General features: G+C 37.1%; 6 protein-coding genes across 6 annotated transcripts; 4 read left to right on the forward strand and 2 right to left on the reverse strand.

Annotated features, from left to right (window-relative positions):
- Positions 1–9017: 9017 nt before the first annotated feature.
- Positions 9018–12041, forward strand: GCK72_019953 (uncharacterized protein; the record flags this gene model as incomplete). Its single annotated transcript, XM_053733310.1, has 5 exons — positions 9018–9118; positions 9167–9222; positions 11242–11522; positions 11569–11719; positions 11764–12041. The coding sequence occupies 5 exons, from the start codon at positions 9018–9020 to the stop codon at positions 12039–12041; spliced, it is 867 nt and encodes a 288-aa protein (XP_053582223.1).
- Positions 12042–13214: 1173 nt separating this feature from the next.
- GCK72_019954 (uncharacterized protein) lies at positions 13215–13926 on the forward strand (the record flags this gene model as incomplete). Its single annotated transcript, XM_003116079.2, has 3 exons — positions 13215–13421; positions 13465–13644; positions 13699–13926. 3 exons carry the CDS (start codon positions 13215–13217, stop codon positions 13924–13926), a joined length of 615 nt encoding a protein of 204 aa, XP_003116127.2.
- Positions 13927–15631: 1705 nt separating this feature from the next.
- GCK72_019955 (uncharacterized protein) lies at positions 15632–15919 on the forward strand (the record flags this gene model as incomplete). Its single annotated transcript, XM_053733311.1, has 1 exon — positions 15632–15919. One exon carries the CDS (start codon positions 15632–15634, stop codon positions 15917–15919), a length of 288 nt encoding a protein of 95 aa, XP_053582224.1.
- On the reverse strand, positions 15650–16351 carry GCK72_019956 (uncharacterized protein; the record flags this gene model as incomplete). Its single annotated transcript, XM_003116195.2, has 3 exons — positions 15650–15910; positions 15959–16180; positions 16226–16351. The coding sequence occupies 3 exons, from the start codon at positions 16349–16351 to the stop codon at positions 15650–15652; spliced, it is 609 nt and encodes a 202-aa protein (XP_003116243.2).
- A 1928-nt stretch (positions 16352–18279) lies between these two features.
- Positions 18280–19569, forward strand: GCK72_019957 (uncharacterized protein; the record flags this gene model as incomplete). The annotated part of the gene is made up of 6 exons (XM_053733312.1): positions 18280–18333; positions 18382–18496; positions 18550–18919; positions 18974–19022; positions 19065–19421; positions 19468–19569. The coding sequence occupies 6 exons, from the start codon at positions 18280–18282 to the stop codon at positions 19567–19569; spliced, it is 1047 nt and encodes a 348-aa protein (XP_053582225.1).
- Positions 19570–19605: 36 nt separating this feature from the next.
- On the reverse strand, positions 19606–20841 carry GCK72_019958 (uncharacterized protein; the record flags this gene model as incomplete). The annotated part of the gene is made up of 5 exons (XM_053733313.1): positions 19606–19881; positions 19925–20361; positions 20410–20552; positions 20601–20777; positions 20834–20841. 5 exons carry the CDS (start codon positions 20839–20841, stop codon positions 19606–19608), a joined length of 1041 nt encoding a protein of 346 aa, XP_053582226.1.
- Positions 20842–21704: the final 863 nt, after the last annotated feature.

The following is a 21704-nucleotide window of genomic DNA, read 5'->3' on the forward strand; positions in this document are numbered from 1 at the left end:
CATTTCTGTCAGAAAATCACAACTTCTCTGGAAGAGTCAAAGTCTTCCATAGATCCTTCCAACGGAATCGACTGAAGACATTGAACCTACATAAACATGTATCAAGTAATTGTAGGAACGATGAGAATTAGACGCTGATTCTGGGATTATGTCAGGATTTGGTTCAGGATAATAAATCTTCTTCTGCTTTTGAAACCGAACTAAATACAACAACTCAACATTTTAACAAATGCACTACAGCTCTAGTTGATGATGTAGAAAAGTTGATGTAGAGAAAGACAATGGTAAAAATCCCGAACCGGGTTTGTGGACGAAAAGTCGTAAGGTTGTACAGTTGATACACATGACGAAATTTGAAAAATTGGAATCGAGAAGAGATACTTTTCAGGAAGCATCTCTTTATATCTGCAACCTATCGGAAAACCTGTAAAGATCTGAAAATATTAGGTTGGCAAGAAAGTTTTTGTGCATGTTTTGTTTTGAATGCACTCAGATAAATTACAATAATCAAAACCAACTACGCATACCATTTGTTAGATAAACTCTCTGTGATTCTGATGGCAGTCAGGAATTCCATACGACGCTTCTCTTGTGCAAGAGACATGCCTATCTTTGGTCTTGACCCACAACTCTTACAGCAATATTTTTATTTCCGCTTTCCATCTAATTCCGAAATTTCTAAATTTGTGCAACCGATAGGAAAAGTTTACAAGGATGAATTCTTCTTTTGGCACACTATAAGTAATTAAGTTTACAACTTTGAGAAATGCGATTTTTCTGCTGTCGAAGTATCACGTACTAAAGTGCATATGAAGAGGATTTGTACATGCTGTGAGTTGTAGAGGGAGAGTATCCATCTCAATCTTAATGTGAGTTATCAATGATAATTACTACTACTTATAACACAATTGGAAACTTTTTGAAATGTGTCGGCAAGAATAAAAAAAGAGACATTGAACAGTCATATTTTGGCCAAAATCCGCATTCAGTGAAGGATAGACCTGCAGCTTCGAATTCTCTTCCCTCTTTCAAACTTCAATCGACCTAACCATTTGGGTATCACTAATAGAGAGTGGGTATTGCACACAAACTACCCCAGTGAAACCCACCGACTTGGCGTTGATGAAACGCTGTTAGACATCATCAAAAGGAAAAAATACCTGAAGAAAATGATGACCCTTGTGTGGTGGACCCTACACAGCGTATATAATTGGAAAATGCTAAACAATAATCTTCTACTTTTGCTCTTTTCGTGTGCAAAAAATCAAAACAATACGTGAGTCTTCAGCTCCACAGGGTGAAAAAGTCTGCCACCTCCATAATGTTGCATTTCCGCTAGTTGCATTCCCGACAAAATATTTTCTCACCTAATTTTGGAAAATAGTTTTTAATCATACAAATTAGAGCTTGGACCTTCTTCTATCGAATTACTATAAGTTCGGGGTAATTCAGCGCTCTGCCGCTGAACAGGACTTCGATACTTAAAGTCAAGTCGAAAAATGGGTGTAAGTTTATTTTGCCTTGAAACAACCGGAGCTCTGCCAGGACGGTACCCCGGGAACATACCTGGTAAATTGGAGACAGTTGTGGACTAAGATGTTAACTATGTTTGGTATTTGGTATGCTTCCTGTTTGAGTAAAAATAACTTGAGTCATGCACAAAAACTTTCTTGCCAACCTAATACATTCATAAGAAAATCGGAAAATCTTTGTGAAAAAATAGTCAAAACGTTTTGTGCTACCCCCATAAGAACTGCCCTGATCAGAACTGCCTGAATAAGAAGTGGAACGAGTCAAAACTAGCAAATTGAGGTCTATTGGCTTGACAATTACAATTCCTCATCTCTCACAAGTCAGTTCTGATTCGTGCCAGATTTCATTACAAATAGCACCAAACGTTTTGTTTGATTGTGAATTTTTTAAACTTACGTGAGATGAACTTTCATCAACAAAGCCATCACGTATCTTATCGCAGTTTCATTTGACCTTTTCAATAAATTCAGACCTCCACGTGACCCCCTAATCCACATATTCTTCCTCCCTTCTCTTTCCCTTCTCCAGCCTACCAAATCAGTACTCGATTACAAGCAATCTTCCGAGCAAAAAGAAGAAAAAGAAGAAAAAGAACTTTCGAAAAGTTCAAGCAATACTGAACGCTTCATAATGAGTGAGTTCACAAAAAAGAGAAACTTATTCATCTTTTTTGTTTCCAGAGTTACTAATCGCCTTTGCTGCGATTATAACTATTGTCAGCGCAGGTGACTCCAATGATTTCAACGATGTTGATGGTCCTCTTGCCAAACAAGATGTTCTCAAATTTACGGATGGTAAAGAAAAGTTTCAAAAGAATAATGTGAAAATGAACTTTATTCAGGATACTTCCATTCCGACGATCCCAATTCTTGGACCGCCTATGTCCGTCGTGTAGCCGCTCGGCTTCGTCGTGCTGCAAATGGTTAGTTATATCTAGTCATTTAGAGCAGAAATTGAAAAATTAATTACGATCACTAGTGGCAGTGTGGTCTCTTAGAAATCAAGCTAATGTAGAAATAATAGTATACTTTGGTGGTAATACAAATTTCTTGTCAATTTTCAGACGACCCATTGAAAACTTCTGTTGAGAAGATACAAAAGATTTCTCGTCTCACCAATGCCATCTTTCTTCAAAAAGGACTCATGAATGGATCCATCGATGCCGACATTCTCATTTCCGAATTGCTTCATTTCGGAAACGTCACCCCAAGTAAAATCAATGAGATGGACCGGACAACATTGGAAACCTCCATCAAGGCCTTAGAAGATTTGCCAGGACAGATTCAAGAAACTGATGGTATCAAAAGACTTCAGAAGTCCTTCTCTATCATCGATGACATTTTGAACGAGATGCCCGATGTGAAGAATGTATCGGAATGGCCAGGCGAACAGGATTTTGAATCGGACTTGAAGAAGTTGAGCAATGGAACGCTTGAAGATAATGGTATTCTGGGTCAATTGGAAAATCATGCATCTGATTACGCATCTAGATTTCGTGTGGTAGAAAAATATAACGGCAATATTGATGGCAGTGAATATGGAGAGATCAATCAGTTGAAAACTGCTTTTGAAGGATTCTTGTCTTGTGGCGGCCAGTTAACGAAGGAAATACCTCAAGTCTTTCGTTTCACAAATAAGACAAGTGCAGCTGACTCATTTAGCTACATGATTCAAGTCACAAGCGGAGTAAAAAAATTGATAGAAAAGAAAAATGAGCTTTCATCCAGCGAAAACGACTTTGGCGAGTTGAACAACAGTGTCAGCACCATAATCGGCGCTGCCAGCAAAGTTTATGCAATCGCACCGCATCTTCAATTAATTCGTGATGCTTTGTCTTTCTCTTTTGGAAAGCATCATTCTGGTCAAATCAAATATACTTCTGGGCTTTCTCGTGGATATGCTGATATTACCCAAATGTTTGCCGACTTTAATGATCCATGGTTCAGTGATGTTGTGAGGAGCGGACGGTTATCAGATGCTTTGAAATCACTCAAACCTCTGGGGAGCAGTTTTAACAACATTGAAACATCTTTGAAATTAATCGGTCGAGATGAAATCCAAGTGATATCCAGCGTATTCGACATCTCCAGTAAGCTTGTTAAAGATTTTTCGCAGTTTTCTATCAACAAAGCAAAAGACGTTTGGACGTGTGTAGAACTTATACCTGGAAAATTTGTGAGTTCTCAGGATATCGACGATTTGGCTACATTTGTAAAAAACGTGGATGACGATTTGCAGAAAATTAGAGATGCTTTAGTAGGACTGAGAGCAATTCTCAACGAGGAAGCCAATCAAGAAATATTGAAAGACGTTATCGCTATCTGTGGGGAGCTGATAGCTAAGAATGATTCAAGTTTGAAGAATGTTCTTGATAAACTTTCAAATTATGAGAAAAAAGATGAGTTGAAGAACTTCGTTAAAGATGTAAGAAATAAGATGAAAGACGTTAAAATTGATCAGATTGAGAAGAATGCCGGTGAATTGCTTACCAATATGAATAAATCCCTTTCTGGTTATCGTAATCAAATCGCTCCATACGCTCCAAATCTGAACTGTCTTCTGGAGAAGGACTACGCAAAGGAAGTGACTAACGTCGTGCGTGAATCTCAGAGTATTCGCGATCCCCAGTCGACTCTAAACCCACAAAAGGTGGGAAAAGTACGGCAAATCGTGGGAAGCTTCCTCAGCACTAAAAGTGATTTGGGGACTCTCAAAACCATTATCAAGAATATCAAAGGATTTAAAAGTGTGGAGTCAGATTTACTGAATCTTTCTGAGGCTGATAAACACTCGCAAGTCCTGGGAGCTTCAACACAAGGAGTTGTTAGTATGAAGAAAGCGATCGACACTAAATCAACTGCAGACGTTATCAAACAGAATGCTGATATAGTCAAAATCGAAGTTAGTGCAGTCAAAGGACTCTCAGCTGAAGATAAGAATAATCTGGACCGTTTGGAATCACTTGGAACTTCATGGGGTGAGATGATTGCACAGTTGAATACTTGGAAGGATGGAATCAAAAATTCGAATTCGTCAACTCTCGCTGATTATGCTTATATCTTCCTAGAAGCAAAGAAAGTCAATGGAGTTGATGATCTTGAAAAGATCAGTTCTTCATTAAGTCACTTGATCGATTTGGTACCAGGCAGCAGCAATAAGAAACAACTGGAAGATATCAAAAAAGCTGTTGATGAGTTGGATGAGATTGGATTGCAGTTTGCTGGTTATCAGACGAGTTTCGACGAATCTAAGAAGTCGCTGGCTGCTCTCGATTTGTTCTTCGCTGATTTTGGCAAGAAAAACTCAGTTACCGTAGCTCCACCGATCACGCCACAACAACAGCAACCACAAGTTTCTCTGTCAACAACAGTGGAATCAGTGGAACCAGTTCGTCACGATTTGATCTTCCGAAAAAAGTAAGTTTTGACTTTTTCTTTGATATTTGAGAGTTTCATTTTTCAAGAAACAACTTAATTTTTCAGTATATGGCAAGTGATATTGATTACGATCGCAGGCTTTGTTTCATCACTCATGGCTGCTCCGCTCGTTACGGTGTTGATGATACGGTTAAGAAGCTGTCTACTTAGGAGAAAATTCAAGAAAAGAGGATTTCGAATCAGAAGAAGAAGAAGAGGAAGGAAAGTTTGCGGTCAAAAGACTGTGATTGTGACTTGGGAGCAGGCTGTGAGACATATGAGAGAGTTCAAAGACAAACTCAGTTACTGGGGACAGGCTAATCCTTGCACAAGAGGTTTGAATGAGAGCGATGATGACTACAATTTGAGAAGCAATCTGTTTCGTCGCTGGAGTGAGCACACTTTCCGCCAAATCAGTTTTGATTATAAGGAAAATATCCAGGCTGGCGATGTAAATACTCTTTCCGATTTTGTCATGAAGCACAAAGATGAATGGAGGTATTTTATGAAAACAATTGAGAAACAACAATTCCTTCTTTTACAGAAAAGCCGTTGAATTGAATAAGAATACGAATGTTATTCTCCCAACTTCTAAACCTGGTGAAGGTGGAGTTCGCTTCAAGACAAGTTTCATTCACGCTAGCCGTGTCAGGTTGGAACCAAACCGTCAGCTCATTTTGACGCAGGGTCCACAGATCGAGTCTAAGTTGGTTTTTATAGTTAGACAGAAGATAATCCAAAAGTTTACAGGGGAAAGAAATCAACTATGGAGAAGTTTTGGTATTTAGTGAAGAGTGAGAAGGCTAGGGCTGTTGTGATGCTCTGTGATTTCATTGAAGGAGGTTTGTTACGGAGAATGCTCAAAAATTTAATTGACCACTTTTCCAGATGAAAGGAAATGTGACGTATATCTTCCATTGAAAGTCGGTGAAGTGGTGCAACATGGTGTCTATTCCATCAAATGTACTAGAGTGGTAGTTAACGGTTCTGTTACTAATCGTCATTTGGTTCTCAGTCAAGGGTAAATTACAGTTGATTCGACACTTGGATACAGCAATCAATTTCAGAAAAAAGAATCATGGACTGAGTCATTTTCAATATCTTGGATGGCCGGACAAAGGCGTTCCAAAGGATTGTAAGGAACTTCTCAATTTCTGGAAGATTGTGAGGAATATGAACACAAACACTATCATTCATTGTTCAGCTGGAATTGGACGTTCAGGAACATTAGCATGTGAGTCATTTCAGAAAAATAGTATAAAATAAGTTCTTGAAATAAATCGTTTCAGATATCGAGAAGCTCTATCAAGCTATCTACAATAGTCCGAAGGCTGCGCATCAATCTCTTCTCACTGCGTTGAGAGGAGAAAGAGCTCGTTCCGTCCAATCCGAATCTCAGTTCGCTTTTGCTATCTATTCAGTTTTTAAACTTATGTTTATGGTGAGTTACATCGAACTAAACTTTTTTTGAGCCGGCGTTCATTTTCAGAAATTCGAACGAAAGAAGACCAAGAAAGCTCCCAACACGATGAATAAGAGTGTTGATAAAACCAAGAAGAGCGTTGAAGGAACAAACAAAAAGAGCGTTGACAGAAAAAAGAAGAAAGTTGAGAAAATCCCGCAGGAGAAACCTAAAGAAATAGCCGAAGTCAAGGAATTCTTGAAATCTCTCGAAGATGATTGGAAAGTCATTCTCAAGGTGTGCGCTGGAGGTAAAGAACTCGCCAAGAAAGAGAAGAATCTCAAAATAGAAGGGGACCTTGTCGAAGTACTCAGAAAAAAGGATGCGAAGGAGAAGAGTGAAACGGCTAGGAAAGAAAAAGAGATTAACGGCGGGAAGGGAGAGAAAGTGAAGGTGGATAAGAAGGCGACTGGGGATAAGAATGTGCAGAAGAAAGGTGATAAGGGAAAACAAGATGTGAAAGCGAAGAGTAAGGAAATGGGACAGAAGGATGTGAAAGAAAAGGAACAAGGAAAGAAGGATGTCAAAGGGAAGAGTAAAGAACAGGCGAAGAAGGCGGGAAAGTAAAACTCGTGTGAATGTTTGAATTATTTGAAATAAACAAGTATTTTGTATTTATCTTGTTAATTTTTGGGTTTTAGGCATCGGTTTTCGAGATTTTCGTTCAAGAATTAAATTTGAAACCATTCAAACATGAAGCGTAATTATGGAAATCTCTGCGTCTCCACTCTCTAGTTGGGCGGAGTCGAAAGCTGCAATTCGCCGCGCATTTTTGTCGCGATTAAAATTTGCCTTGGATTTAACATTTATTTTTGAAAGTTTTTTAAAATTTACATTTCTTCCAAAATCCCAATATTTTAGAACATGACAGTTTGATATTTATGTTTGAGAGATAGCTGTGCGTGGTAGTTTTGCGAGACTGATTCCGCCCATTTTCTCTTTCACGAAATCGGCGAAACCGATTTTTCAGTTATTTCTCCACTATTTCATATTTTCTTTTTACATTTTATCGTTAATTTTTCGTGAAAATTGTTCAAAAATCTCAAATTATCGAATTCCAGACTCAAAATCATCCCATCGTTGGGGAAATTTCCGAAAAATGTGCGAAACAGCGATCGAATACACAAGCGCCGACAAAATTTCGTCGGTTTCAAGTACGACACAACTGGATAAGGGTTCTAAAGATGGATTAAATTGGTAAGAAACAGTTTAAAACGCAACGAAAATGTGCCGAAAACACGAAGCATTCATTGAATATTTCTATTCGCCACTTGAAAAGTTCGTAATAGCTTTCGCAGCATATTTTTCGAAATTCGCACACTTTCGCTAAATTTGACATGCGCTCGGCTATCTTTTTCTAAGATTTTTCAAATTCAAATACCAAAAATTGCAGGACCGTCACCTATTCACACCAACTCGCAATGCTCTCAAAACTCACTGACTGTGCGTTTCTGACGTGGAACTTCGAATGGGCAAAACTTCAGAAACAAGGAATCGATGGATTCTCTGGATATATTGTCGTAAAATACACAAATGAGAGATCGATAAGAGCTCCTCTCAAATTTGATGTTGAATTCTGTAATGTAGAGCAACAAGTCACGAGACGAATTGGACCAACAGATGATGTCAAGTATAACGACAAATTTTCGAATTGTTACATCACTTTCGAACTTTTCTTGAAACCTTACCGACTTTCTACTCGAAACCTTCCGATCGATCAGGCATTTCTTCATTCCAGCTTCACTGACGCTATTCTTCTTGTCGAAGGTCGCAAAATGCATGTAAATAAAACGGTAGGAGGAATTAATCTTTCATGGAAACAAAATTGATGAAAGATTTTTCAGTACCTGTCAATTCATTCCAATTATTTCCAAGCATTGTTCTCAGCGAATTTCATGGAAAAATCGATGGCGGAGATTCCGATTGGAGACGTGAGATACGAGGAATTCGCTCGACTCCTCGCAATTATTTCAACAAAGCCTGTGTTTCCGACTGGTAAGACCAGCCGCTAATCGAAATTCCGAGCTTCCCCCATCTGTATTGGTATAATTACGAATTTATTACAGACGAAACCGTCGAAACTCTTCTGATACTCGCCGAACGATTTCTGATGCCATCAATCGTTGATCATGTCGCTAATTATCTTCTCACAGCCACTCACTTCGACTTCTTTCAAGTATTAGCAATCGCTGACAAGTACAAATTGAAAAGTCTCAGCGAAAAATGCATCGAAATGCTCACAGCTTTGGGACAAATCTCCAGAAACCGAGACTCATCGGAATATATTAATCTCACTCGTGATACTAAATCGAAAATTCTCGATCACCTTGTGCAAATCGCATAAGCAGTCAATTTTCATGTAATTCTCGATAATCATTCACTGTACTGCTTCTGTAATTTCAGACATGTATCAGTATGTTCTTTTTTCGCATGCTCTTTCATTCTTGTTCTGTTTTATCGGTAAATAGTTTCATCGTTTTTGATTATCGTTTCGCTTTTTGTGTTGCATCGTTCCGAAATCGGATATTTCTCGTTATTTCATGCTATATTTAATTTTTTCTAAACAAAAACTCTTTTCAGTCACAAATACAATTACTCCGCGAAAAATGGAAGAAGACAAAGTTATCAAGTACAAAAGTGAACCGAAACCATTTGTGTATAACAAAGCATCAGAACTGGAAAAAGGTTCTCAAAATGGACTGAATTGGTCGGAACCTTATTTTCTCGAACCAAAAATGTATTTGTGCATATTCAGGGTCGCCTCGTATTCTACATCACTCACAATGCTCACAAAACTCGTTGATACAGGCTGTTTAAGACGCACTCTCTGACTCGTTCGATCACCCGTAGGCACACGAAAAAAGTTGACCATCTCCGATTTGCCTATAATTTTTATCAAAGATAGTATCAAGTGTTCTCAGCAAACTGGAGTACTTTTTGGCCGGGTCCGTCACCTGGGTACCTAGGAAAATCAAAAAATCGATATTTTTCGAAAATTTTTCCTAAGGTAGTTAGGTATGAAATCTCAACGAGAAGTTATAGCAGACACTATTTTAAGCATTTTTTGTGTTCGAAAGAAAAATCCAGCTCAACACCTTCATTGTGAAAATTTTCAAAATGTGTGAAATTTTCGAGATTTTTTCATGAAATCGTTTTTATCTCGGCAGTGACACGAGAAGACATTATTTTTTATTTTAAATTCAAAATCTACATAAAATTTAGTATCGGAAACATGCTGTCCCTACTCGTAACTCTAGATCCCAAGAACGGTTTTTTGGGGAAGAATGAGAAAAACTGCGATTTCAATTTTCAAGTCCTTCCAGTAAATCGTTTTTGATGTTTCAAAATAATGGTTTTTTGAAGTTTTTCATTCAATCATGCTAATTTTATTCAGTTCCGGTACAATTTTCGATCATACCACAAAAAAATTTTCAAAAAAATTGAATTTTTTGATTTCTGAAAATTTTCTCCCGAATTGAATCATTCCGACTGAAATGTTAAGGATAGCATTATAAAATCAGGAGAATATAACTGGAATATTCTTTAGGTTCATAAAAAACTTGATTCCCACTGTCGGGTCACCTGCTACTTACGTGTTCATGGAGATATTCAGCGAAATTTTCAACTTGGGAAGTTGGTGCAACGGTACTTCATACTTGCAACGTTATTTGACAGGGAATTGCGATTAATATGACACGGAATAGTGAGAAAACTGCAAAAATTGATAGATTCAGCAAGATTTCCAAAAAAAAGCTTGAAAAATTAGGACTCATAAATGTTCAATGGTATGACCTTTTTATGGATATCAGGAAAAAACTTTTCACGTTTTTTTTTCGTAAATCTTGCAGAATCTGTCAATTTTTGCAATTTTCTCACTATTCCGTGTCATATTAATCGCAATTCCCTGTCAAATAACGTTGCAAGTATGAAGTACCGTTGTACCAACTTCCCAAGTTGAAAATTTCGCTGAATATCTCCATGAACACGTAAGTAGCAGGTGACCCGACAGTGGGAATCAAGTTTTTATAGACCTAAAGAATGTTCCAGTTATATTCTCCTAATTTTATAATGCTATCCTTAACATTTCAGTCGGAATGATTCAATTCGGGAGAAAATTTTCAGAAATCAAAAAATTCAATTTTTTTGAAAATTTTTTTGTGGCATGATCGAAAATCGTACCGGAACTGAATAAAATTAGCATGATTGAATGAAAAACTTCAAAAAACCATTATTTTGAAACATCAAAAACGATTTACTGGAAGGACTTGAAAATTGAAATCGCAGTTTTTCTCATTCTTCCCCAAAAAACCGTTCTTGGGATCTAGAGTTACGAGTAGGGACAGCATGTTTCCGATACTAAATTTTATGTAGATTTCGAATTTAAAATAAAAAATAATGTCTTCTCGTGTCTTTGCCGAGATAAAAACGATTTCATGAAAAAATCTCGAAAATTTCACACATTTTGAAAATTTTCACAATGAAGGTGTTGAGCTGGATTTTTCTTTCGAACACAAAAAATGCTTAAAATAGTGTCTGCTATAACTTCTCGTTGAGATTTCATACCTAACTACCTTAGGAAAAATTTTCGAAAAATATCGATTTTTTGATTTTCCTAGATAGCCAGGTGACGGACCCGGCCAAAAAGTACCCCAGTTTGCTGAGAACACTTGATACTATCTTTGATAAAAATTATAGGCAAATCGGAGATGGTCAACTTTTTTCGTGTGCCTACTGTCAGTTGATCGATGCTCGATTGACTCGGAGAGTGCGTCTTAACATGGACGTTTGAATGGAGCGAAGTAAAAGAAAAAGGAGTCGATGGATTCACAGGTCACATTCTTGTGACGTATACGAGGAACGAGAAGATTCCATTGCTAAAGTTCGATGTAGAATTAACAAATTCTGGGGATAAGATCACCAGAAGAATCGGACTCACTACCGACATTGGTAGGAGTAGCGGATACTCCGATGGTCACTTCACCTACGAATTCACATTAAAACCGTATCGTCTCTCGACTCGAAATTTTCCGATCGATCAACTATTCGTTTCTTCGTTTGCTTCAGATGTCGTTCTTGTCGTCGATGGGTACAAAATGCATGTTAATAAATCTGTAAGAAACTTACCGCACAGAATCGAAAATTAAAGAATATTTTCAGTTTCTCTCGATACATTCCGATTTTTTCCGCTCGCTGTTTTCTAACAATTTCAAGGAAGGATCAATGACTGAAATTTCAATAGAAGAAGTGAAATACGAAGAATTTTCACGTTTATTGGCTGTCATTTCTCCGAATTCAGTACTTCCAACAGGCAGGTTGCGATGTGCTCCAAATAATTTCATTTATATTTTTCAGATGAATCTGTCGAAGGTCTTCTGAAACTCGCCGAGTATTTTCTGATGCCTGCAGTCATAAATGTCGTCGAGCAACACCTTCTCGGAGCCTCTCATTTTTCCTTCTTTCAATCATTATTTACCGCAGACAAGTATAAAATGGACAAACTTCTCGATAAGTGTATCTCGCTCGTTACGACACTGGATCATGTCAAAAGAGTGAAGGCTTTTCCGGAATACGATAATCTCAATCATATCACTAAATCGAAAATTCTTGATCGTCTTATGCAAGTGGTCTAACCATTATTCATGCCATTGTCAGATTTTATTTGTGAATGAGACTTTTTTATTCTTTAAAAAGCAAAATGCACATATATGCATACGGAACTCGTCAAAACGTTCTCACCGTCACCGCATTGTGACTTTTACTTGGCCCCATAGTAACGGAGGCTCGCTTCCGTTCTCTCTGAGTTTGTAAAACGAATAAGACGGACTGAGACAGTTCTGGAAGGTAATTATTCATCAGAAGATATAAAACTCATTTGAGAGTAGAAATCAGTAGAACTGGACCGGCTCGGTGATATTTAAGAGAGGGATTATCTCAAAATTCGAAAGTTTTTGTTAATCAAATATCTCTTATTTTTCCTTTACAAAGTTGAGAAATGTCGACATTAAAATACACTTTTCAAAAAATGTATGAGTTCTGAGAGCATTGGAGAAGGTTCAAGGTGATCAAGAAGAGCAGCAAAAAACAAATACATTATGTTTGGCACATGACAATTACTTTCAGCTCAAACCCCTATATTCTGCTGTACAGATAATAACAGCTGTCTTCTACACTCGGCGTGATCTTAAGAGATTATAAAACCAACTGAAGTCCATTGAAAACTTAAATTTCGAAGAAAAAAATGCCGCTGCGTGTCATTTATCTCTGAAAACAAACCCTCTAATCAACCCACTCAAACTGGGACTTGCATTAGTCAGCCAAGTCGGTTTGGCTAACAATTTCATATCAATCTCAGTATGTTTTACTCTGAAAGTATTCTAGTTACACCTGAGTTATCAGGCCAAGTGGGATGCGTTCAACGTGATCCTAAAGGTGATTGTGAGGACAAACTCGCAACATATTCAGACTCTTTTTCGTGGTCACTACTTTGTCAGAATCTGATTACTTTATTGAACTTTGCGTTTCAAGTACTTGCAATATGTACGGTTTACAGTAAGAAGAAATTTCAGAAGGTATGAGTTAATATCAAAGAACAAAACAGATTTATACATTTCTTTCAGGGTTCCTTTTTTATATTCTTAATCGTTCTTGCCTCATCAGTCATCCTACGAACCCTTATTTCTCTTTTCACATTCATAGTTTGTGTGAGTACTTCCAGCTACTCAAGCATCTACAATCTCACTATTAAACTATCCTTGTATACGGATAATATCAGTAACAACTTTTCAATTGTTCTCATCTTCTTCATGTCTCTAAACCGTTGTCTATTCTTTGTTAAGCAGTCCTGGAGCAATTTGATTTTCGAGAAGAAACGAATATTGATTCCAATTATTGTTAGTGTAGGGATTGCTGTTATATGTGCGAGTGGAAGTATTGTGACAAGTGGTATCCATAGAGTATCATTCGGATCACTGGGATTCATGGATATTGGAGAACCTAGAGGGCTGAGAAAGGTATGAAAATGATGGTAGATTCTGAAGCATACTTGATTTTCAGATCTTGCATCGAGTCTTTTATATATTCCCGATTTGTTCAGCAATTTGTTATCTTGTTCTCTTTTATCATTTACATCAAAGAAGGAAAGATGTTCTAACCAAAAATAGATCCATTAAAAATTCAAATCAAGGCGAACACAACGTGTTTGTTCAGCTGCTGATAACAGTGATATTCTACGGGGTATGTGTATAATTTTCCAAAGTTATACATCCAACCAAGAATCAGCATTTTCAGGTGTTGTCTGTGGTGTCTGAGGTGCTGGAATTCATTAACTTGCTTGACTATAACGATCTTCAATTCACATTGATTCCACTTTATAATATCTTCAACTACCTCCCAGAGATATCTTTACCATTTATGTTGGTTCTCAATAACTGGAAACCAAAGAGGAGAGTAGCTGTCTTCGTGACACCAACTATAAGCACTCAATCAAAAGTATCGGAGAGGATCCCGGCTAAATAGACCTTTTTTTTTAAATTTCTATCAAAATGTGTTATTTTATATTTTATTTCGCCTGACTACCGTACACTCAAAATAAAACTAATTATCGTTTGTATGTGGCTACATTTTACTTTCAATCTTATGCAGACCAAAGTCTTCTAGATTCAAAAAATCATGTACTCAATGATATTTCTCTTTTACTATGAAATGTCCTCTCCGAAGACAAATATCACGTTGTGCCATTAACCCAAGTTATGCGCCTTAACACGAGAATTACTAGTATCCACCCCTTTTTTTCCTTCTTCAGACTCTCATAGACCTGTGGAATGTTCTTCACTGAAGTTAACCATTTCAGATCGACTGAAAATCCCGGACAATTAAATTGTAATCCACGAGATATCTCGCGAGATGAATGCGTTCGAAGCATTAACTATTTAAGCTATTTGTCTGTTCCCATAATTTGCCAGAATCTAGTTTCTTTTTTGAATTTCTGGACGCAGGTTGTGGCAATCTGGATGGTATACTCGAGAAGAAAGTTCCAAAAGGTGAGCAGTTTTGTCTAGGATTAACGCCAGTCATGTTTTCTCAGGGACCATTTTTCGTTCTTCTCATCGTGCTTGCCTCATCTGTAATTTTCCGAAATATCATGTCTATAATTATAATATATTTCGTTTCCCGTGTTCCCATGTTTTCGGATGCTTACAAGAGATCTTTACTGATATCATTATACTTGGATTACATTAGTAACTATTTCTCAATGGTTCTAATATTTGTTATGTCATTAAACCGATGCTTAATCTTTGTGAAACTCCAATGGAGTAATATGATATTCGATGGGAACCGAATAGTTTACCCGATTGTTGTCAGTCTTGTACTCTCTGTTATCGGTGCAACTGGAACAATTGCAACAAGTGGAATAACAAGAGAATATAATGAACTTATTGGTTTTTTAGATTTTGGTCAACCTAAAGGATTGAAAACGGTAAACATGGAAAATATTAGAAGCTGTGTATCTGAAAGTCGATTTTTCCAGATTATAAATCGAATATTTATCTTATTCCCATTTGGATCCGTCATCTGCTATCTTACTCTTTTCTACTATCTGCATGAGAAAAAGAAAGAACTTTTATCAAACCCGGCGCCGAACAATAAGAATCCGAAAAACCGCGGGGAACAAAAAGTGTTCATTCAGCTTCTGATCACCATCGTTTTCTACGGAGTAACATAATCAGATAAAATGATTCGGGTGTTTACTAGCAGATTTCAGATAATGGCTATTATATCCGAGATTACTTCGTTGTGGACAGAAGCGGAAACACAAGTGAAATTGATAGCAGTTTTGAACGTTTTCAACTATTTACCAGAGATGTCTCTCCCATTATTGCTGATAATTAACAACATCAGAGTTAACAGAAGAGTTTCAATATTCGTGACTCGAAGCAAGAGTAACAGTCAAATTGTAATTCCCTTGAAAGCTCAAACGAAGTAGAAGAATCAACATTTATTATTTTTGGAATAAATTTGAATGTGTATCTGTTTTCCCCAGACTCTAGTACTCACCAATCTTAAATGATGCAGACTTTGTGTACCACTATGAGAAATGTCAGTGTCTGCCATTACACACGCCTTCGCAGAGCAGAAATGATTCAATATCGCTCTTTGTAAATGTTCTCTGTAAATGTTCAACAACTGCCCATGATAAATTTATTCAATTAAGAAACCCAACATGGTTTCACCAATCAGTTCACAAGTATTTGGTACGATCGAACTTCAAGTCGAACTCATTAACAAGATCTTCGCTCTTCAAATGAAACGAAAAGATGTCATGCATATCCTTCACAGCCAATGCGCCTCTCATCACATTCTTCTTATCCTCGGCACTGCATTCCGTGTTTTCGAGAACCTCTTCAGTACAACTCAGAATTTCCTTGTTGAAATCATAGCCAGCTGGAAACTTGTAATCCTTGGGATGAATGCAGTTACGAAGTGGCACAGCTTGATCAGCCTGCAATAGAATAAATCATTTCCTCGAAGAATTTTACAATAATCCTACCTCCTTAACACATTGCTCGGCTGTTCCGTCATCCATTTCCATATAGAAATCAAATGTATCCAACTCAAATTTGATCAGTTTTCGCATTCCTTTACAGTGGATATCTCCAAAACATTGCAGAAGAGCTTGGAAGGTTTTTCTGTTGTTTTCGTAGTGACTCGGGGCAACTGTAGAACTTGATCCAAGAATTTCTTTGGCGACTTCATTCAACTCGGTTGTTTTCTGAAATTACTGTTGATCGAATCTAATTAATCTTCTTTAACTCACGTTAATGAATCCTTTGAAACATTGATTCCATCTTGCTTTTTCCACATCACAAATGTCTTTTTCACTCAGAAAAAAACACGTGACAGAGCTCAGAAGGACGACGAGAACAGCCAGAGTCTTCAACATCTTGGAAATGTTGCAGCATGATTGTGTCCCTACTCTCTGTACCTTTATAGCAACATACAGAAAAACAAAGAACATCATCGGTAAACATTTTGGAAAATCAGCATCTCGGTTATTTTCAGATGTAGTATTCGAACAGTGATATCATTTTATTTGAAATTTTATTTCGATGAGATTAAAAAATCAAATGGTGGCAGATTTTGGTTTTACAGTTTTCACAACATTTCTGCTCACTTCAACTTTTTTCGTGACTATTAATGTTGTGACCCTCCTCACACCAATTCTCTGAAAATTGATATTCCGCAAGAGTAAGATGAGTGGAAGGAATAGTTCCGGCAGATAATTGGTGACGTTCAGGATCGGGTAAAGTGTTGTTTCATAGGCAGGATTTCTGAAGAAATCAAAGAGAGGAATAACTTCTTCGAACACTGACATCGCCTGAAAATAACCAGTGGTAGCAAATGGAAGAAGAGAAAACTAACCCCATAAAATAAGACAGTGATAAATATCTGGATAAAAACTTGTTGACTAGCTCGTTTCTGAATATTCGAAGCAGTCCCAACAAACATTTTCCGTTTTTGTTTCTGGATATGAAAGAATAGAATAATGTAGCAAACTAGAGACCCAACTGGAAATATAAAATATATCTGGTTGATAGTCTGAAAACTCAATTAGTTTTTTTTCAGAAAATTATTCAAAGTTACCGCATGAAAACCTTCAGGAGTCCCTACGTCAAGAAAAAAAAAGAACTTTTCGTAGTATTTTCTCTCAATATTCGTAGTGGTAATTGAAATAAAAGAAGATAAGACTGCCAACAAAATTGCAGTCCCTATAGGTACAATTATATGTTTACCAGTAAAAATCAGCTCGGCGGCGTTTTCCCCAACAAAATGAAGACAACGATTTAATGACATCAAAAATATAAGAAACATTGAGAAGTAGTTACTGATGAAATCCACGTATAATGAAGAAAGACGAACGTATTCGTCTATGATGTTGCGTGGTAAAGTAGTTGTTTCCGAGGAGAGAAGAGCTGTGTTAGTGCACATTAAAATAGTGGTAAGGAGAAACCAAATTGTGCGGAAAACGATGGAGATAGATAGAACAAGTAGTAGAATGTAGAATGAACCCTGAACAGAAAATTCTATAAAAGTCCCCAAGAACTCTCACCGTCCGAAAGTGTTTTCTAGAATACACAAAATGAATTGCAACACATTGAACGATTACATTGAATATTCCAATAATTGTTTGTAACTTCATCGACCATGAAAAATAAATGAAATAATTGAAATATTGCGCCAAGCAGTTCTTACTCTCGCCAAAACACTTAAAAGTTGGAGGACCACTTCCTCCTACTTGATATTGATAACCGAAATAAAACATGTTTATTGATTGGAATTCAGTTCGGAAGTTTAGTTTAAAATATTTTTCATATGTTGTGAATAAAAAAAAACAGAAATTAGAAATTATAAGGTTGAGTTGTGTGGAGAAGTGACATTTACCAATTCTTCATGCTCACAAATTACACTTCATATCAATGTTGGTTCTTCATCATTTCACTAAAAACGAGTTGGATGTTCGTTGAGTGTTGTTTAATGTATCCATCGAGAACGCCGTTGACAGAGTACTTGAAAAGGAAACAATAGTTGTGTATTTCTACTGACCAATGAATAGTCTTGCCTAATTCGTTGATTAAACCTGTATCAAAACTTGAAAATATATTGGAATGACACAGTAAACTATGTATAGTTTGCTCACTCTTCTTGAACTTTCATGTTGAAAACTCGAAAGAAATCAGGTCAAACATTATTCGCGGTCTATTGTTGTTGGCTCTTCTCCATCACAATGCTTGTTTTACATATCAATACAGATATATCAACACATAGTCAACCTCTCCCAAAAGTTTCAAACTACTCTCATATGTTCTGCAAATGTGGTTCAATCTGGTTTTTCTCACTGTGTTTTTTTGGATTTCTGGACTCACGGTGAGTGACTTTGGTATCCACGAAATTGTTATTTGATCGTTATTTAAGACTGCTCAATCGTTCCCGGTAGCTACCACTAAAATTTTCAACTTTGCGAATTCCGATGACTCTGAACGACTTTTCTACACACACCTCTCGGAAATCTCTGTTTTCGAAACCTACGGTAACAATTGAAATAGTATTATGATATTCAATTCTCCAGGTTTCTGGTTTCAGACCCCGCTGACTATCCCGTTTCAAAAGACTTAGGAATCGCCATGTTGGCAGAACTTCCCAAAAACTGTAGCTGCCCCGATCTCCGCAAAATCCTTTCTGTGACTACTCCGTATCAACAACTGAGATTCGAGAGATCTGATAAGTGGACTGCTGATCTAGAAGTTCACGGATTAGCAGGTTACTTGGCACCGTTCCCGGGATACTGTGGAAGTGATCAAATTGAACTCATCGAGTTTTATTCGCCTGTTTTGGAAGTGTTCCGCTACGATACCTCCAACAACATCTACAATTATTTGTCGGACTACAAGAATCAATTCCGTCCGGTCAGAGTGCTGGGATACGCTTACTATTCAACACCCAGTGTTTGGTTGTGAGTTATTTTCATCTTTTGAAATCAATCTTATCGAACATTGATCTTTTTCAGAAGCGGAAACGCCCCATTCATAAAGCAAGGATTGCAGAGTCCATTCTATGTAAGATATCAGTTGCATTCGTCGCTAAACAAATTATTACAGAAGGCCATATCTGTTCGTTTTGAAATAGTTCGCGTACTCACCAAAAATGAGAAGACTGCCTTTGCAGTATCCCGAGAACTTGTCGATACGATGGTCTCTGAAGGTTGGACACTGACTGATGAAGTTCGACCAGGTCCACTGAGCTCTCAAAATGAGGTGGAGAAAATTCGAGAACTTTGTGGAGAGATGGAGAGATGCCAAGAAACTTTCGACAATACTACAGGATTGTATAGGCCAATCAACCCGGATAAACAATACCTTGGAGGGAAAACGATAGTTGGAGATTGTGGATACTTTTTGTCAAATTCAGTTGCTTGTTTCCAACAAGCGACTGAAATGTATTCGTTCATTCCATCGGTGAGTGTGTAAGATATGTGGTAAGAGAGCTCAATTTTCATTTTAGTACGATGGAAATCAAGTCATCTACGGTAACTACAATGAAGGCACTGGCAATAATTCAGTTGGATATGCCAGCCCTCACATTTTTGCATTGCTGAAGTTGTGAAGTTCTTCTTATTGCAAATAAATCATTCATTCATCATCAAATTCTCGCGCTAACTATATGATGTTCAGATGGATGAGCTGATTTGACTTTCATAATTTTAGAGGAGAACCTGTTCTGATAGTGCTTCCAGATAGTTCTCACATACAATTGATATGGATCATAGAATAGGAAAAGAGTAAGTAATGATGCGTTTGGTTGGTTCTCCCGGAGAAAATCAATGAAGTATGATGGCCATGCTATTTCAATATCAAGAAGAAGAATCAAGTTGGCAACAAGGATAGGGAACATTGCGAAGAAGAATACAACGATTGCCTGGAAATATAATGTATACTTGAAGCTATTAATATGCACTCACTTGTAATCTTGTTCTCTTATTGAACTTTTCGTGCATTTTCTTCGTCTTATTCGACTTCGTTACCATTCGTTTTGATAACAATTTATAAGCCATATGGGTTGCAAAGAACATGATGAATGTGGAAAACAAAACATAGCAGAGATTCATAATGGCGAATATAACGGCACAATGGTTCATTGGATTACAGATAATTACAGATGTATCTTCATAGACACAATGTGGGTAGACATTGTAGTGCTCTATGACAGCTTTCTTTGCTTTCTTTTGATTTGGAGTCATTTCCCAAACCACGGGGATTGTGGAGAGAGGCATTAGTCCAACGAAGATATAAATAAGCACTTCCAGAAATATTTGTCTTATTGACCGTAGCTTTTTGTACATATTCATGATGAGGAAGACTCGATTACAGAAGATTAGCTGACTAGAAGCCATTGAAACTGAAAATATGAATGGAGATGTGTACAAGAACAGAAAGGAGAACCTACATCCATAAGTGATAAACGAAATCTGATACAACGAATACGAGTCCATCCATTTTGCCATAATACCATCGATTCTTATCACTAGACTCGCAGCAAAATAGAAATAATCAATTAAAAAGAAATTTGCTATCCATGCGATGGAGATGCTACAATCGACAATCGAAGGGTGGTCTACGAGAAATCAGTCTACTCACCAAACCAAATGAAACATCAAGAACCATTTCAAAAATCCAAAATTTTGAGGAGACTTTTTCAGCACGCAGAAAAAAGTGAATGGATACAAAACTGTGATGATGCACGCAAAGATTTTTTTAGTCAGATTATAGACAACTGGTTGCTCCACCCAAATTGAAGTGTAGTTTTTGAGATTTCTAAAAAGTTTTTAGATAAAATTGTTCAAAAACTTCCAGCAACAGAAATTACTCACTTTTCCATGCTCGTTTCCAATCAAATGCAAAGAAAAAACATTGAAAAACCTGAATTATTTTCTGAAATTTTCGTAGACGGCTTCTGTTTTCCCAGAATAAAATTAAACGACAGGGTGTTTTTTTGTTTTGTAATTAGTTTGTTCACTCGGAAATCGTCAGAGGCAGGAACAGAAAGAAATGAGGAATAAAGACATGTGAATAAAAGTGGAGAGTGCATAATTGAAAACAAAGCTCACAATTTAAGTCGAAAAAAACCATATGGAACTATTTATACCCTCGGAGAGTTCTCACAGTTTGATTTAGTTAGAACTTGGTAAAACCCCTTCATGGAGTCTGTAAAACGGTTTCGGCACATGGTGCATTGGTCGGGAACTAATGGTGCATCAACACTCACAGCTTAATAACTTGCTCCCGGTAAGAGTCGAACTTCCAGACGATAATTGTTTTTCGACTTAAATGGTTCTCTTGTGAGTTTTTTTTCAATTATGCACTCTCCACTTTTATTCCCATTTCTTGATTCCTCATTTATTTATGTTCCTTTGAAGTGTTGTCATATCTTGCAACTTGACAATGTATTTTCCAACGAGTGAATCATGGTTCGACTATTCCGCATATTGTTTACGAACAATTGTTATGTTCTGACTTACTTTTCTTGTTATTCATCGCCGCCTTTTTCTTATTCAAATGGTTCCAATTTTGACTCAACTATGGAATTTCCTATCCACACATGCGTTTTTCTAACTTGGTACGGTGAGTAAGAAGTTACATAAATAAATCTAGAACGGATTACTAGAAAATTTCTAATTGTTGTTTTTTGGGATTAGCTCCTAAACTTTTTTCTCTGTTGGAGGATTAGAAGAAACAATGTCT

The sequence above is a fragment of the Caenorhabditis remanei genome, chromosome V (genome assembly GCF_010183535.1).
Source record: "Caenorhabditis remanei strain PX506 chromosome V, whole genome shotgun sequence".
NCBI lineage: Eukaryota > Metazoa > Nematoda > Chromadorea > Rhabditida > Rhabditidae > Caenorhabditis > Caenorhabditis remanei.